Raw genomic sequence first — 18,491 nt, 5'->3', positions numbered from 1 at the left:
GCAAGTTTCATGCACAGGCACTCAGGGTAACCCCATGTGGAAGGGAAACAGCTACAAGGGTTTTGATGGGGCTTGAATAAAATCAAAACATCACAGGGCAGACATCTGTGTTTCAAGCAGAGTACAGCCCCTGGAAAGTCAGTAAGATCAGTGGGTGCACATATTTGCTTTATTTTTTCTCTGCCAACAGACAAACACCCCCCCCCCCCCCCCCAAGTCTATCTGCTTTTTTTGTCCAGTCACTTTGGAGATCTACTTCTACTAAAGGTGGAGGAGTGCAGGTCATCTCTCTGTCCACAGTCTGTCCGTCTTCTGTGCACTTACCTCTTCTGGCAGCAGAGCCCAGCAGAAACTGCTGCCCCCAGCAAGGGTAGGATGGGGTAAGCAGGGATGTAGGAGTGTCAAAGTAACCAGCGAGGAAGGTGGAAAGGATTCCATAGACAGGATTTTTGATCCATCTAATAGCATCTGTGAATCCTCCAGCCCAGTGTGGTTCAACATCAACAATGATGGTAAAGATGCTCCAGTTTTGGACTGATCATTTAAACCATACTGACACTGTATTGCTGGATTCTGCCCCAAATTCCACCCCATCCACATGGAAAGGTGCAGCTCCTAGCCCACCTTACATCCCTAAGGAGCAAGTGCTGTTGGCACCTTGCCCTGCAAAGGGCCAGGAAGAGGCATTCAAATATCAACACAACACAATCCAAAACAGCAGCTCATCTGAAGTAAAGGGTAGGGCAGAGGTGGCCTTGAACGTGGACTATCCTAGTCCAAGCCTTGTATCTGACATAAAATAAGAAGGGGAACAACAACAGTCATGAGTAGGTACTGTCCTATCTTATCACCTGCCCCAAGGCACTGTGGTGTTTCCATCCCTTCAAGGGACTCAACATATTCACTCCCCAGCCATTCTGTGTATGTCCTCTTCTCTTCTACTGGCACAATCTCAACAGCTGAATCCTTAAAGATCAAGTTTTTTCCGTGGAAAGTTGAAGAATCAAACATTTTGAATCCATTTTCATTGCTGCTATTTCCAAAGTAGTCCTGAAAACAATATAAAAAGTTCAGTGTTTTGCAAATTTAAGTACCACATACTCCTTTCACAAAACATGAAACGTCAGGAACTATTTTGTAGATGAAAAATCCATACACAAGTGCAGAATTTCTCTTATGTGTTGGCTTTGAGATGCTCTGGTAGATTAAATAGAGAATTACAAGAACAGCATTCATGACTTGGGGTTTTTTTGTTTCTATCTGGAAAAAGCTGTATTTTAAGAAAAACCCACCTAAATATTGTTGTATAATATAGGACCTGACTGCACGGGAGTTACAGAAATGGCTGAAGCTTAGCATGGAGATACTCAGTATTGCTTTCAAACTAGTTAACTTCGGTATTGACAGAAACCTAGCTGTGGCAGCTGGGCACAGTCTGCCTACAAGTTTTACCATGTACACAGCTCCAGCATAAATATACCCACAAGCCTTCTGTGGCATTCCTAGGAAAATTCCAGGATGAAAAAATGTGTTAGCATGTACTCTATTTCTTGTAGACTTCAAAGCCAGTTTATGAAAACACCTTTAGCTCCAGGAAAACTACTACTGAAACCAGTGGCTGGGCAAAAAGTTGAAATCCCCTACGCACCACTTGTGTGGGTGGTTTTGCCAAGAGGATTAATGGGTTGTATTTTATCCTCTCTGTACCACTCCAACAACAGGGCTCAGCATAGAGCACATGCTGCAAGTCCCATGACACAGGGAATGTGGTATGGCAGTAGGGACCTGTTGTATTCAACCTTGGTCTGTGTTAGACTATATGTAACTCCTTCACAGAACAAAGAGATTATTAATACCTGGGCTTTGTCCAGTAGTCCATACAGAGCAAAAACGCTGGTATCTGGGTGAACCATAACGGCCTGAGCTGGCACTCGAGCCAGGTGACACTCAGCAAACTGGGTGACTTCAGCACGGGCACCATTTAGACACAACAACTGGAAATCACTGGACTTCAAGTTTCGGGCCCAACTATCAGTATTTTTACCTGAGAGAGAAACCAGTCCCTGTCACTCATTGAATACTTTAGAGCAACAAGGTTCAATAAAATAACTGAATTATAATAAAGACATTTGTAAAGCTAAGTACCATCTGTGTTCTCAAACACTGTTGAGTGCTTGACAAAGGCCACATCCCCAGAGTCCTCTGCCAGGCACCTTTGGAAAATGAGAGAGAAGAATTCAATTCAAAGCATCTTTGCGTGAAACACATTTTTTCTAATAACTGAGAGGTTATAATCAGTTTTTTTACACACGTTTCTGCAAACAACAGCACGGGACCCTAAGACAATACACAAAAACAGAGAAAGCATCTTGAAAGGAGAGAAAACCAACATCCTCTTAAGGTATTAAAAAATACTCTGTATTAAGAATTTTAAGAGAGGAATACACTAAGATTTTTTAATTAAAAACAGTTTGAGAAAGTCAGGAAAAGCCAACATCAGGCGAGCAAAGAATCAGGACATGTAATACTCAGTGAAGGGTTCCCCATCTACCAACAGCAGTTTTCATTCTTTTTTAAACCATGTACAAAGTGAAGATCATTTAGACTTTTTGAATAAAATCTTTGAATGCACAGCCAAAGAGTTTATAAAATCGTACATGTGTGTACATCACAAATACACTTTATTTTTCACCTCTTTTCTTTCCAAATTCAAGTGACCATGGTGCTTGCACAGACCCTGCTTTTACAGGGAGCACAGCAGAGGGTCTGGAGTTTGCCCTGAAGGCGTGTACCACAGCACAGCGGATGAACACAACTCAGTAGTTTTGCAACCAGTAGTTATCTAAGTCTAGCATTTCAGTATTTACCAGGGAGCTGCTGTTGAAGCCTCCTGTCCTGAAGGTAAAAGACCATTCAGTGCCAGCTCTGTTATAGCCACCATTACCTTCAGAGCTGAAGGTCAGAAAAAGGAAGTGCTAACTTCCATAGTTAAGAGTTTCAGTCTTTGGGTTTGGCCACATAGGTAATACACAAAGCATTCCATTTTTTACTGTTTTTACCCTGTACCTTTCACACATCTTGTTTTGAAGAGGATTTGATACTTGAACCTCGACCATAGTTTGTGGTTTTCAGAAAACTGCCTTCACATCCAGCCACCGACAAGTACGGACAGTGAAGACCCACTCCTGGCTCCGCCTCTCTAGCCTGCCGCGCTCAGCATGGACTCACAGCAGCCACATACTGGCTACTGTTTGCCTGCTTCCCTGCTAAAGCTCTTTATAGATGACCCAATGACTCAGAGTGGTAGAATGTCACACCAGGTTAAAGCAAGACTGCAGACCAATGAGGATCCACTCAGTCCTTGCCAGGTGGGTGCCTGTTGCTCTGCAGACAGAGATGTGGATTTGGCTGATGGTCATCTGGTTGGCTGTGGGCCAGGAAGCTGCCAAAAGGCTTTGACACAATCTAATACGTCTTATAACATACCTGTATTGCTAAAGACATCTGAGGACACGTCTCACTTAATTTATGGCACATGGCATCTAACAACCGCAGCAACAAGAACTGCTTTTTGCTGACTGGGATGGAAAATAGCTCCTTATATTGGGACAAGCTGACAAAGTAATAACCATGTGTATTAATTACCTGAAGGCTCCGCTGTAGCTGTAATAGCGTTCCTGGTTGCTTGCATGGCATTTATTGTTTCCACTATCATCTCCAATACAGAGCTGACAGAGTTTTGATGGGTAATTGTCCTGCTTAGCTGAAGGCACACAACTGGCAGAGAAAAACTCACTCACAGCTAGTGAAAGACAGACAAACCAATATAGTCAGTGCAAAGTGCAAGCTCTTCACAGGAAAGGTGGTTACACTGTCATTAAGGTATAGCAGATGCAGGGTTACGTAGAACAACAGAAGCATGAGCTACAGCTGCCTGAGTGGAATTCACAGACTACAGCTTTTAAAATATTTTCAAAGCAGTATTTAGCTGATTGTGTAATGCAACCAAAGAGTTTCCTGGGAGGCAGGAAACAGGCCAGCAAAATTCAAATCAGGAGTCCTGCAGTCACAGATCCTTTGCATGTTATGCTGCATTGCACCACTACTACATACAGTTTGTAAATAAATGCAGAAACATTCAGGACAGGGATGGGTTTACTGCAGAGACATCCCAGAGCTGGAAGTACCACCCAGAGGGGACGTGCCTGTACAGAGAATGGGAGTTCCTGTGACTATCCTATTTTTGACTTGGGTCACTATTCTCATGCAAAAGGTGAGACAGATAGGTATGAATGTGGGATTTGCAAGACCATAAGATAAGCTGAAAGTTGATTAAATACAAAAAACAATGGTCTCTTCAAATGCATTTCTGAACACTGGGAATAACTTTGTCAGTTTGAACAACTGGAGGCCAGGGCTGCCATTGAGGTGGATCTGGACAGGCTGAAGAAAGGGACTGACAGGAACCTCAAAGGTGAATGCAGAATCCTGCTTTTTGGGTGGAATAAGATCATGAAAGGCTGGGGACTGGCAGGCTGAACAGTTCTGATGAAAAAGGACCTGGTGGATAGGTTAGTCAAGAGTCAGCTACGTGCTTTTGGGCTGTGTTGGTGGAGCAATCACAGGAAGTGATGATTCTCCTGTGACACGTGTCAAGTTTTGAGCTCCAGCATTAGAAAGATATTGACATTCTAGAAAGACATTGATGGTCCAGAGCAAACACAGTGGAAAGACAGTAAGATGCTCAGAGGGCTGGAGCACATGATATAGCAGACTGAGAGCTGAGTTTGGCTAATCTGGAGATAAGACAACAGTGTACTGCCTTCATTTACACAGTGGGTTTTTTAAGAAAACAGAGGCAGATCCTTCTCAGAGATGCAGAGCAAAAGGATGAGAAGCAACAGACTGAGGTCACAAGAATGAAAATTCGGATAAGATATAAAGAGTCATCCTTTATACTAAGGATGGTCACACACTGGGACAAGGTCCAGCAAGGCTGTGTACAACCTCCACTCTAGGAGTTACTCAAAACCTACCTGGACGTGGCACTGGGTGATCTTATCTAACTGCTTTGAGCAGGTGGTTGGACTCAATGACCTCCAAAGGACCCTTCCATCCTAAATTAGCCACGGATTTTGCAATAAAGGAAAAAGGGAAAGGAATGCTTGTCTTAGATGTAACTTTTTCAGTAGAACCCCTCCATTAGCGTACTCTGGTGGGAAACTTAAAATTTCCAATCATTACATTAAAAACACAACCCCCTCTTCACAAACAGCTAAGCTGAATATTTCCATAATGGAAGCTTATAGTCAGACTTTTGCTGTATTTTTGATATGGAGTACTGTTGTCTTACCTTGAGGAATATCACAGTCTCTGGTCTTAATAAAGCCCCTCTTAATTAGCATTCCAATGGGGATATTCCATCCAGCAGTTCTCCCCAGGCCAGTGTGGCAGGACTTCTTCCCTTCCAGGTCACTGATGGTGAAGGCATTGGACACACTACGTTTCACTAATGCCACAGCATAGTATGCATTGTTGTTGTCATCAGCTTGCAGAAAAGAACAACACACATTACAGCTTCCCTTAAGCATTCCCCCTGCTAATGCTCACCTATATCCACTGCACTTCTCTGGTGTCAACTTCAAATGCACCAACGCTCTGCTAGTCAGGAAGTATCAATGTACATGTAAACTATTCTTCACTTCTACTACTTCACAATGTTGCATTCACTTATAGTCTGTATACTGGCAGTGCCATCCACTTGAACTGAACTATCTAAAGACAAACATTAAAGTGCTCTTATTAACACCAGCTCTTAGGAATACATCCCTCTGAAAAATAACTTTTGGGCCGTTAACGAGTTAGCAAAACTGCTTTAAGAAGTTATTTTATGTGAAAACCTCAAATCTGTATTAAAATTTCCATCAGTTTTGCAGCATATTGAAATTCTGCCTTAGTGACACAGTGGACATAAGCTCTGTAGTCATCAGGGACTTTGAAGCACCCACATGGACTGGAAGAATTTGTTTCTAACTGGAATCTACTGTGCAATTTCCGTATTTTTGCCTCTGTTAAAAGTATTTTGATTTTGTGAATATTCTTTTTTTCCCATTGTAAACATTCTTTTTTCTTTCAGAACTGAAAAGACAAAAAAAGAAGCACAAGACTCAAAACTGCCAAAGACTCAAACTGGTCCTGCAGCAAGACAGATAAAAGTTGCCACAAACTCACTGGAGGAAACCATCCCATACTTATTTCCTCCTCTATCCATGACATGAGGATAATAATTCTCATTTCCTTTGAAAACAGCTTTCCCAGCAGGACTAGGGAACAGAGGTTGTGCTTTTAGAGATGTTTTCAAATAACCTGGAAAAGTAAGGTCTATATTTATGTTTCCTGACCTTCTTACCAGAGTAACTTTCTCCAGCAGCTGGTAAAAGGCCGTATGTCTTCCCAGCTGTATAAATATCAGCTCCACCCAGAACTACAGCATGACTTTCCTTTTGCTGAAAAATAAAATAGAGGATTTCTGTGAGGAAAAAGAGCAGATAACTTTGCTGCTACAATGACAACAACTCTAGTGTCATACCTGTTGCATTTCAAAAGGCAAGTCTGATAGCAAAACAGCAATACACTGCTAAAGGAAACCCCCGAAACGTGCATAAGGCATCATCAGTGAAATGGGGATGAGAGATTTCACACATACAGGCTTGAGCCAGATGGGCAACAATGCCTTCATAACAACTGAAGACCATCAGAGTTCAGAGGCCCATCCTTATCATGGGAGCTACAGATCACCTCCTTGAACTCCAGTACTCCTGCTGGCCCCCTAAGTTTGAGAATCTCTGAACTACCTACCCAGCAGAGAGCAGCTTGTGTTCACCTGGTTTATTGCACAAGGCTTGTAGCAGCCTACCTGGATCAGCTCCATGCACTGTTCCTTTGTCTTAGCTGAAATACACTGAATGGTTGGTTTCAAATTCTTATTCTTAAAGGCAACGGCCATTTCACCACATTTCCAAATCTCCTCAGTGGAAATAACACACCAGTTCAGGCTTTCTGGTAATGCTGCACAAAATGGAAAGCAAATACTACAGTTCACTCTCTTTGTAACAGACAAGGAGAGTTACACACTGCCCACTGTCATATAGGTACCATCCATGTTATTAAAAAGGTTCACTTCTGTGTTTCACTCCATCAGTCCAGCTCAGATTTCCCCCTGATTAGGAACCACTGAGCTCTCCAGATTAGTGGAGAGCCCACACTGCAGCAACAGAGCAAAAACAAAACAGCTGCTACAACAGCTGACCAACAAGTGCAGCCATGATGTATTACTAGAGTGCAGCAAAAAGAACACCCTGAACACAGGCTTCCTCATATCTGACAGTGACTAAGCAACCCCCAGAAGAGACAATTCCTGGACAAGGGATGGCTTTGCCATAGCACAGAGCACATCGGGGAGGCTCAGGTACCATGATCATTAAGCTGCTTAAGGCAGACATTCTCACAGCCCGTGTTTCTGACCTTGTCAGAATGCACGTAGTATGAAAGACTGTTAACACTTCAATAGGGAACAGCTGAGGGTTTCTTCAGCTTCTGGAAGAAATCCTCTGCTGTGAACTCATCCATCCATTCTTCATAGACTAACTTGAGAACTTACAAAGCAATGCATTACTACTTCCATTTGTTAGCAGGTAAAACATGGAGCACATCAGGGAGGAATAGCAGCTTACTAACATCTCACATACTGCAGAGAAGGCAGAAATGCCTGTATCTTCTAACACAAAGTGAGCTAATTTGCACAGGAAAGCATTATGCAATGTGATAACATTTCTAGATCAAAGTGACCTTTCTCCATGCTGAAAGATTAGACTGGCATCTTGCCATAACCCTCCAAGAGACAATGCACAATAAAGATGATATTTGTTATCAGCTGGGGTGGGTTTTTAACGGTTACAAATAGGAATTTCAAGACAACTTACAGTTGGGGTCGCAGCTCAGGGCTTGCATGGCATGAAGATACTCATCACCCAGCCACATCTGGTAATTCTGATCAGTGATTGCAACAAGCTCTGCGGTGGAGTCTTGGAACAGAAGATTCTGGGAACTGTAGGCTGCAGAGTCAAACATCTGAAATGTGGTGCCTACCCCATTAAATCTTTTCTGTAATGTTAAAGAACGAAAAAGGTTCCTGTCACACATCCCTCAGCCTGTGATGTGTGACATCACACACCCCTTCACACCCTGCAGAGCGGACGGTGCCCAGATAGCCTGTTTTCAATGCAGCTAGGCAGGTGGGAGAACCCTTCTAAAATGCAACGCACTGATGAAAAAATGGTGTCCTACTTGTCCCTGGTTCAGGAGCTGGAAGACAACAGTCCCATCCATGTCAGGCCGCACAACCACGGCGCGCGCCGGGACTGGGGCCAGGTGGCAGGTTCTCCACTCCATCACGTCAGCCCTGCTGCCATCACGGCACAGAAGCTGGAAGTCCTGGGAGCGAAGCCGCTGGGCCCACGAAGACAGACTTCTTCCTGAAAGCAGACAGCACGTGCTTATGGAACAGACATCAGGTGGGGCTGATGGCTCCATGTCTGCTCCAAGCATTACATGCACATGTGGAGCAGAACACGTATCTCCTGAGCATCTCTGAAGTATTCCTGACTGCTCCATATATCCCGTGCATCTACGTGGTCTTTTAGTCTTGATAAACAGCTTAACACTCCTTAGACTGCATTGAATTGTACTGGGGTATCAAGAGTATCCTGAAGTATAGGAACAAATGCAACATTTTTGGGTTGCTTTCCCTCTAAATCATGGTCAGACAGGCCCATGATACTACAGTTAGGCTATGCTCAAGGCAGATTTCACAGTGACACATATGGCAGGCCACTGTCATAGCTAGTCTCTGCTGATCTCCCCGTGTAGTCAGGAGCAATGTAACAGCCCAGGTCTGTATAAAACAGAGTTTAGTGCTGCTCAAGCTCTCTTTCCAGAAGATGCTTAAAGTTCCACCTCTAACCTTTACTGAAACTATGAAGCTTTTTTTTAACAAGGGATCACATGGACTCCTCTGTCTCCTGGTGCACACATCTGTGGGTATCTCTGTTTTCACTATTAGAGCATTTTTTGATGATTCTTCAGTTCAAAATAAATCAAATATTTGACATTATATTGCCAATACAGGTGCCATACTTCAGATCCTGCAGCTACTATTCAACAAGCTTCTGGATTACTCACCATCAGTATTTTCAGGCACTGTGCTGTGCTTCACAAAAGCGACTTCTCCAGCACCTTCAGCCAAACACCTAATGAATATAAATCCAACCACAAAGATGCATTACAAAGCACAGCTGCCATGCATTGGGCACTGCCAGCTGAAAGCCAGGCTATGTGCACACACACTGACCTATTTTCCTGTGCAGAGGGTTTTGCTAAAGGCAGAGACCAGTAGTTGTTAGAGCTTGAAGTAAACTATCACTGTCACTTGGTGAACATGGACAACATGTTCACTGCTGCCTGGGACAAACACCATGACCTTCTTTGTCCAGGAGAGTTCTCTGTCTAAGGCAGTCAGACAGTCTTTTGGGGAGTAAGCAAACTAGAGCAAGTGTTTCACAGAAGCATATTCTACCCTTGCTTGGCCAATGCCACTACCCAGAGATTGGCAGCTGCAGCACAGCACACAGATAGGAAGAAGGAAAATAAGGGAAAGATTGGTGTGCAAAGATGAGGGGCAGAGCAACTCAGTAATTTGGTGCAACTGCGGTGAGATGACTGAAATATCTGAGGAGGGCAGCAGTTCAGCTCTTGGACTCCAAGGGTCATCAGGTGTTACTGGCAAAGATACAGCCTGCTGAAACAACCACTCAGGCTTACATCAACAGCTGCTGAACAAAGCTGACAGCCATGGCAGTTCCCTGTCCAGCCCACGTGCTGACTATTCATTTGGTTTTAACACTTGGGCATTAACACCTGAAAGAGTGGCTTTGGAATTACTTTCCTTCAGTCTCTAGGTTTAAAGCACGGTTGTCCTAACACAAGGGCAGGTTTTCTAACAAGATTAACTAGGAGTTTTCTGGCTTCAGTTTCCTGCCAGTGAGGCCTGGACACGCTGGCTATGGAGAGAACACAGCAGTATAAAAATCAACAGAGCCACGATTTTTACCTGAAAGCCCCAGTGTAGCCATAGTATTGCTCTTGGGAACCTCGTTCACATTTGCTCTGTCCAGCTGAATCCCCTTTGCAGAGCTGGCAGAGGGATTTGGGATAGTTTGCACCATTTGCTCCAGGAACACAGCTTGCATTGAAATAGTCACTTACAGCTAAAGGTGAAATCAGAATGAGAAATTTTTAGCAATAACTAAACAAGCTTCTACAATTTCATTTTAACACATCTACACAGTACATCTCTAAAAACATTTAGAAGGGGTAAGTATTTTGTTTTTAAAATATGGTTTCCAAGTTTAAAAGGCAATCCTGCCTTTTTCATCAGACCTACATGAGGTCTATTCCATCCTACAACAACCACCAAAGACAGGAACAAAACAGCAGCTGGAGCCATACATTTCTGTGCACACAGAGGGTGCCAAGACCATACAGAAGGGCATTGCTGAAGAACCCTTACCTTGTGGAAGGTCACATCCCATTGCTGCCAGGTGCCCACTGTCAATTAGATAACCCACTGGCACATCCCAGCCTGCAGTTCTGTTGATGCCTGTGTGGCAAGAACTGACACCCTTCAAGCTGTTGATGGTGATGTTGGAGCTCTTCTTTACCACAGCCACAGCATAATAGGAAATTCCAATCTCTGCAGCACAGAAAGAAAGAGAAGCAAAGTAGCCTCGCAGCAGCATTACAGTGAGATACTACCCTACTCACAGGCAAGTTCATGTTCTCACATCCTTAGTGAGAATTTGCTGACTGTGAGTGAATATCCTCCATTATCTTTTCAGTGTAAAATGTCTCAGTTAAAGGCCATAGGCAACCTGTTTTAACTTTGAAGGTCATCCTGCTTTAAAAGAGAGGTGGAATGAAAGACATCCAGAAGTTCCTTCCAAGAAGAAATTTTCCATGATTCTAAATGTACTTGGATTGAATTGAAACCACTATAATGATTTTTTTTTAAATCCAAGGTATCTATTAATTTGATTTTAATTTTGACACAGCATAGCAAGTTCATGTCACGGGAGCATCATAGCTGATTTCATTCTCTATGTTTTACAGCTTGATACAACTCAGAGTCAAGAGCTTAGGGTATGAAGCAACCATAAGACTATTCACTCTGACTTTATTTAGATTACAAATCATTACATTTGCTTCACTTCTCCCTGATTTGAGCTCATAACCTGTTTAATAGAGACAGCCAGCCTCTGGATCACAAGGCCCATTTGGGTGTGAGAAACTCAAGTACAGTTCCTTTACCAGGGTCATGATATGGTTAAGAGGGAGAAGAGAGAGTGTAGGAGTGTGTGAGTGTACAAACACAATAAACCAATCAAAAACCAACCCAACAAATCTATTACAGCAACAGCTATTCTGTCCTAACTATTTGACTCTGCCACAGCTCTGCATTTCCCGTTTCTCTCACGTGTTCTGTTACAGGCAGGAATATCCAAGAGAAAGTCTAACCACTCTTCAAGAGTGGGACCCCAAAATAAAATGGAAACAGTAAAAATACATAAGGCAAAGCTTGTATTAAGTAAGCTAAAAGCTACTTATTCAGAATATACCTTGATCATAAACTTCCCCAACCACAGGTTTCAGACCATGCTCCTTTCCAGCCTGGTAAATCAAGCGGCCATCCAGTGTCACTGCATCTGCCAAATCATCCTGTGCAGACACAAGGGCACATAACATGTTGAAGTTTAATTATCAGTATTTCCCAACAGCCAGAGGCAGAATACCCACGAATTTAGGCGAAGAGGATCCTTAATGTGCATTTGTCACACACAGGTAATCTGAAGCAATTCCTTCTGGGGCTGCAAAATCTGAATGTCAAAGCATACTCAAAAGCAACCTTACAGCATGCTGGTTCAAACCCCAGGCAACAGTCCCACATGTGGGCAAACACAAATCTGGAGTGTCCACTGCTGGGAAGGTGTCCAAAAATACTGTATCTTTTCTGCTGACTGTAACATCAAGCTGGTGGAATCCTGCTACAGGATTGCTCTGGATAGCACTGGACCGGACTTCCCACCAGCAGCAAGGACTAGAAAACTGCTAAACACAGCCTCTGATCAGCTGAACCTGGCTCTGTGTAATGAATCCAGTGGAAGCCAAAAAAAGGCATTCATACAGAGACAAGATACTGCTGAGAAAATAACCAGCAGCTTGATATTTTGCATTTCTAAGCTGATTCCCAGTTTCTTATCAGTTTGCTTAACCTCTGGTTCAGTAATGAAGAGGGTAATTTAGTTTACCCATCTCTTGGCAGCTTGCAGACCAATGGCTGGGGAAGGGCTCGGTCTGTGCTGCCTAGTATACCACAGCAACTTCCCACAGGCTGAGCCACACAAAAACCTTGAAAATTTTAAGGGCATCACATGAGAGCATGGTTAACACATTAATGTTGACACCTAAATCAGATTTTGAGTTGTCATGTAATTTAAAGTCTTCATTTGGTTCAAAGGAGACAAAATAGTTACGAATTAGCTGAAACAATGGATGTCTTGAGAGTTGTTTCTCAAGAATGAGAGTTGAACAAAGCTCCAAAGGAGAGGAGTTGGGTTTGGGAGATATTTGTGTCTTAAAGAAAAAGACACAATCTTTCTGAAATAACCAGATCTGATCTTCCACCAAGGAGAGTCAGAGCACAGGACAACAGTTGAGGATTCAAATAAGGCAAATTGTTTAGAAGGGACACCTGACAGTTAGGGGGAAAAGAGGAAGTGGGAATTAGACGGACCTTACTCTCAGGGAGAATTAAGTGAGCCTCTGAAACTGGTAGTGGACAGCAAACAGAGCAGATAAAATGGTAGGGGCTGGCCACATAAGACAAGGACTGTGTTGTGCATACTGTTCCATGTGAGATTGCACTTTTCTGATTGGAAAGCTGAGCCTTTGAGCTCTGCTCAGCAAAAGAGTCTCCTATCACTAGCTTGTAAGTAACTGTATAAATAACAGAATGAAATAGAAAATATGCCCATTGATGTATTTCACATGAACTAGTTTACAGGGTACAGACCTCTCCTTTAAATGCATATAATCACAGCTGAGGTAGCATGTCAGCAACAGTGTGGATGTTTAGACCTTTTTGCAGCAAGCATTTGCCAATACTTTCAGCAAAAGCACAGGATTATTCCACGTAGGATTTTTTGGTATGCACATGCACAATGGTATTACTTGTTAATTATTTTCATAGAGGCTTTGTGTGTCACAATGTTTGAGAATTACCACAGAATTGTTTAAAGTCCTGCTGAAGAACAGCTCTGGTCACATTAAATATTATCAGGTTCTCTAGTTTATTGTTTAGACATTTCTTAATTTTTAAACATCTTCAAAGAAAAGGGGATTTTGCCTTATCCATGTGCTAACTCATTCACTGGACTAAGTCCAAGTTCCTTAGTGTCATAAACCAGCGTATCTCTGCCCCCTCAGCCATCCTTCTTGGCCTCGAAGAGCAGAGTTCAGTGTGGACACTGACTCAGGGGTTCCACACAGTCCTACACAGCCAGGCCAGCTTAAACATTCAGTAGATCATTAGCACGAGAAAAGAGGTCTTCAAGGACAAAGCCTCCTCTTAAGCCTTACAGTGAAGACTGATTTTGTCAGAAAGCCACCTCCTCATGCTATGGGACTGCAGGCTTCCAAGTCCAGGTAATAGAGTTTTATATGAACCCAAAGTCTTAGAAAGGCAACTGCTGCTTGCAATGGCTTACAAATGCAATTCTGTGTGCGCTGTGTATCAGAAGTAGACACTCATCAGCCCTTTTAAAAACCTGCTTTGCAGAGTCTAACAGGTCTGTGGAACACAGCAATCAGCCAAGTGGTTTTAAGAAGATCAGACATTATAAAGTATTTCCTGTCTAATCCTGAGGTAAGATTGACATATGTACTGATATCTGCTCCCAACATTCTTCAGTATGGTCTTGATTCCCTCTCAAGAACATATTTCTCAAATGCAGTACAACTCTTCTGCTTCTGTTGACAAAAAAACTACATGCTATTGGTTTCAGAAATTTGTTCCTTTTTTTCTGGCCACACAGCCACATGCTTCATCTCCCTCCAAAGTACTCAGCTGAGCCTCATTTCCTGGCTCTGAACCTCTTGCCCTAGAGGCTGCATCTCCTCCACAAAACCCCCGATTTTTGGGCATGTCTACAAAGGATACAGAAAGAAAATTACTAACGCAGCCAGGCATCATCCCCTTCCTCCACACTGTGTCAGTGAAGATGACTATGAATAACCTGCCTCCACATTTCCTCCAATATCCACTTCTTGCCTCCCACCCCTTCCTAAGGAGGGAATGATTTTCTATACATCATTTCACAAAGCCACTTGTTTACAGCCTTTAAAGCCTTCCCCAAATCCACATGCCTTTGGAAACCGAGCATGCTCTGGGCAGATGAATTCACTCAGCTGGGTTTGTGTGTAAGGCCTTTGCTCATTATACTTGCTGCTTTTTCTCCCTCTTGTACTCTGGTATTGGGAGATTTGATTTGGCTTTACACTCATCTTATCTGTGTACACAACAGTTTCCATGACAGGAGTCCTGAAATGGAAGTTTAATCCAGAGTTTATCAAAATACATTCTACTTCTAGGTTCTGCAGCACAGCTTTAGCTGCTGTCTGCATCTTACAACTTCATCTTTCTTCTAAATATCTGCTAAATGGATCTGACATAATTCCCAAATCAAAGATCACCACTTGGGAGGAAATATTTAAGACCTTTGCTATGTTCCAAATGACTGGCCTTATGTGGCTAGCCAAAGAGACGACACAGGGCCATTCTGACACTCGGATTCATATGTATACCTTTATGTCTTTTCTAAAAAATACACATCTTGACTTTTCAGAGACATGAATGCCAGGAAGAATATGGTCAGTTGTCTCAATCATCAGACACTCACCACAGAGCTGTGTACATTGCCCCTGTAGTATTATTAAGCACATGGGGAAATTAAATCAATGACACTGCTGTTACTCACAACTCACCTTGATCATCTGGGTACAGTTAGCAGCTGACTCTCCCTCTGTACACTCCAGAGGGGGAAGGATACCAGCCTCACCAAAGGCCTTACTCATGTCCTTACACTTGAAATGTTCTTTCTCAGAGACAGTGCACCACCGGATACGTTCCAGGCTGAGAGCTGCAAACACAACACCAAGAGAAAATACTATAAACCATATCAGTGCCTTTGTAACCGAGTTCAGCATTTCAAGGTTCCCAAACAGTCAACCTTCATCACGTTCCTCCTCTCAAAACAAAGGAATTAGGGCTCTTTCAGTGAGTTCTTAGGGATGGTTCCCACTTTTGTTCAGATTAACATGAATACTGAAGTTTTTAGAAACAGAGATAGGATAGGCTCACACTCATACTGAAACCTAAGCGTCTTGGTTTCTGACATGAGAAATATAAGTACCATGGAATAGGTCAGAGCATCCAGACTATTCTTAAAATCATGTAGAACAGATCTTCTTGAGTCAAAAACTGCTTAAAATTACATGCTCCAAAACAAAAAAAGACAACTGTTGCAAGCAGTGCAGGTTAGTACCTGGGGTCGTGCCCCAGGTCTTTTTGGTCTGAATAAAAAATCCCAATCTTAGGTGCTCAAGAGCCTTGTCACTAGGCTTATTACAAAAACTAGAAAAGTAAGCTTGTCCCTTCAAAACACTCTTTCATAAGAGAATGTTTCCACAGTCAAAGTGGAAAGCAGTTCCATGAATGAAAAGATTCAAGTTCAGTAGTGGAGATTCCATTAATCAGTGAATAAAAGTGCCTTTCAGCAGATCCAAATGCCACTCTTGTAAGAGTCAAAGCTACAAGCACTTTGTTTCTTTTCATCATGCAGAAATGATGAAGCTGTATGTAAGTTTCATATACAAGGACGGTTTACACTGATTAAAAGGCACAGATCACTTTTTGCAAGCAGGGGACACTGCATTCCACTGCTTTTCTACAATCTGGATTTTTAAGCTGGAACCTGCTGTAAATTATTTGCCACGTGGTTTTCTCTAGCTTCCTCACCACTTTCACACAGTTGAGATCCCACATCTAACTTGCAAGTTAAAATCACTCCACTAGAGCTTTAACGCAGCCACACACATTTTCTGACTTGGCAGCTACAGACTAAACAAGACTGCTGATGCCATAAAGCTTGTTTTGCACCCGATTCTGAAACAGAGGGTTTGGCTTGCTGTTCCACTGAAACTCAGAGCCAACAACTCTACTGCTGTTAACAAACATCCAGTCAGACTTGGAAAGCTCACAGGAAGTTTTCACAGCAGCATGGGATAAGCAGGAGAAACAACTGGCCACCTCTGAGTTGCTGGAATTCTAAGAACTGAGGCAGTAAGGCATGACAGGGTCATGCTACAAAGGCACTTCAGGGAAACTTAACATCTACCCTGGGTGAAATTTCTACCATTCATTTCTTCAGGCAGAAGGAAGAACATAGGTTTTCATTCATTAAGGGGTATGGTTTGGGGCTTTTTCCTCCTAAACACAAGCAAATTGACACTAATTCACAGCATCTCAGTACGTATGGGTAAGTGCCATGCTTCAGCATTCTGGTTTTAGATATAAACACACAGGAGATAACACATTAATTGTACGAAGAAATCATTAGCCATACAGCTGAAACATGATACAAAGCTCACTTGGTTTCATATTTCAGCCAAACAGCACGAATCTGCCTTTTTCCGCACTCATCTAAAAGAGTTAATTTGCCACTTTCTAAAATGCTGAAGTTTGTTCTCACAGCAAAGCCAGATTCCTCTTCACTTCCCTACAAGTTTAGCCATTTGAAGTGTGCTTGAGCACAAACACTGTAGTTATCCTCTCCTACTATTGCCAACCAAGAACATCTTAAATCAGCAAGTTAGACTCTGAACCCAAGCTCATTTGTGATTTTGGTCCCTTCTATATACCTGTACATCTACAGAAAGCATGAAATGGGAGGAGCTGGCAACTTGCATATGAAATATACTCAGAGTCCTAAACACACACACAGCTACCACTTGCAAACATCCAACCTTTGCCAAAAGTAACAGCACTACATTATGTAACACCTTATAAAATGGCTTTAATGCAGCTCTTCACGCATTATCAAGAGCTTCAACAGAAATAATGCAAAAAAAAAAAAAGAGGAATGAATGAGATTTTTTGAAGAACTAAGGAGTGCTTCAGAAACAGCATCTACACCTCCTGTGAAATTAAAAGCACTTGCCATCAGAATTTGGGAGTGACAGGTGAAAGCAACACGTCACACAGAATGACAAGTGGAATAAGAAAATTATTTACTTCTACAAAATAAGTGTCATAGAAATGTTCACCCTTGTGAGAAGAAAACACCATTGAACCAAAAGTAGTAGACTGAGTGCTGAGGAAATAAGCATTTCACACCAATGAGTCAAGGCACATACATGGTGTTCAATACAGCTTTTCCTAATCCTATTTTTTTTACTTCCTTTTTTCTGTTTCTTTTCCTGGTCATATGAGATTGGATTTGAAATGTTCCCAGTTACCCTCTACACTCTCACATCACACAGAAGTCAATCCCAAATACACCATGCCACAGCAAAAGTTTTTGGAAGGCACTTACCAGCATGAAAGAAGAGAAGACAGAAGACACTTCTGGAGCTCTGCATGGTGAAAATTTGGGGATTTGTTCTTTTTCCAGCCTTCAGAACCCCCAGTGATGAAGGCTTCTATGAGCGTGCTCTCCCCAGCCTGCTCTTTGGTGAAAATCAGTAGCATACAATTGCAGATGCACTTTGTTCAAAAATTTATCTTGCTTACCTTGCTTGCGTCACCTCATAATCACTACAAGGGGTGGGAAAAAACAGAGCCTACCTCTCCTCACACTGCCTCTACACATGAAAAAAAATCAGCCTAGGAAATTGCAAAACATCTGAGGCACCACTGAGGCTGTTACTGCTTTAGCACCACCTACAGACTTGGATAAAGAGCTACACAACGACTCACACGGGTAACTAATACAGGGCTGTGTAAGAAACCCCCATCTGACATATGAGTTCTACATATTCCCTGTATGTTGGGGCTCAGCAAGCAAAAGTAGATTCAAGCCAAGTACTTTATCTGACAGAGCAAATGGTCGCTTTTTCTTTGGCACATTGTCAGCATTATCATGAATTTCCATCACAAGAACCCCTGTGCATGCTACAGGTGGTACAGTGTGTGCGCTACGTGTACCTCTCCTCTAATTTAATAGTAAGAGCTATGAAATAGCTGAAATGGTTGATTTTCTTAAGGTTTCAGAGAAGGCCCAGGAAGGCTTTTCTCTCCTAGAAAGAGTAACAACTCTGCT

General features: G+C 42.6%; 1 protein-coding gene across 2 annotated transcripts; it reads right to left on the bottom strand.

Annotated features, from left to right (window-relative positions):
* Positions 1–262: 262 nt before the first annotated feature.
* Positions 263–17,971, bottom strand: MELTF (melanotransferrin). Of its 2 annotated transcripts, XM_010198202.2 has the most exons (15): positions 17,766–17,971; positions 15,157–15,311; positions 11,733–11,832; positions 10,628–10,810; positions 10,169–10,325; positions 9,241–9,308; positions 8,347–8,534; positions 7,983–8,163; positions 6,917–7,068; positions 6,410–6,506; positions 5,354–5,548; positions 3,646–3,802; positions 2,146–2,213; positions 1,857–2,044; positions 263–1,050 (listed from the first exon to the last, which is right to left on the bottom strand). In XM_010198202.2, the coding sequence occupies exons 1-15, from the start codon at positions 17,809–17,811 to the stop codon at positions 772–774; spliced, it is 2,214 nt and encodes a 737-aa protein (XP_010196504.2). In that variant the 5' UTR covers positions 17,812–17,971; the 3' UTR covers positions 263–771. The 2 variants fall into 2 exon arrangements, with proteins under 2 accessions (XP_010196504.2, XP_061861840.1); XM_062005856.1 differs by lacking the exons at positions 263–1,050; positions 2,146–2,213 and having other exon boundaries at positions 1,963–2,044.
* Between the last annotated feature and the right edge of the window lie 520 nt (positions 17,972–18,491).

This window comes from Colius striatus, chromosome 12, assembly GCF_028858725.1.
Source record: "Colius striatus isolate bColStr4 chromosome 12, bColStr4.1.hap1, whole genome shotgun sequence".
NCBI classification, from domain to species: Eukaryota; Metazoa; Chordata; class Aves; order Coliiformes; family Coliidae; genus Colius; species Colius striatus.
Note: the sequence above shows the minus strand (reverse complement) of the source record. Positions and strands in the feature narration are given on the sequence as shown.

Coding starts and splice junctions, on each gene's coding strand:
- MELTF (XM_010198202.2), bottom strand. CDS start 17,811: ATGCAGAGCTCCAGAAGTGTCTTCTGTCTTCTCTTCTTTCATGCTG. Junction 8,535..9,240: donor AGTGCCTGAAAATACTGATG/GTGAGTAATCCA, acceptor GTCTGCTTTCAG/GAAGAAGTCTGTCTTCGTGG. Junction 5,549..6,409: donor TGCTGGAGAAAGTTACTCTG/GTAAGAAGGTCA, acceptor CTTTTCTGCAAG/CTGATGACAACAACAATGCA.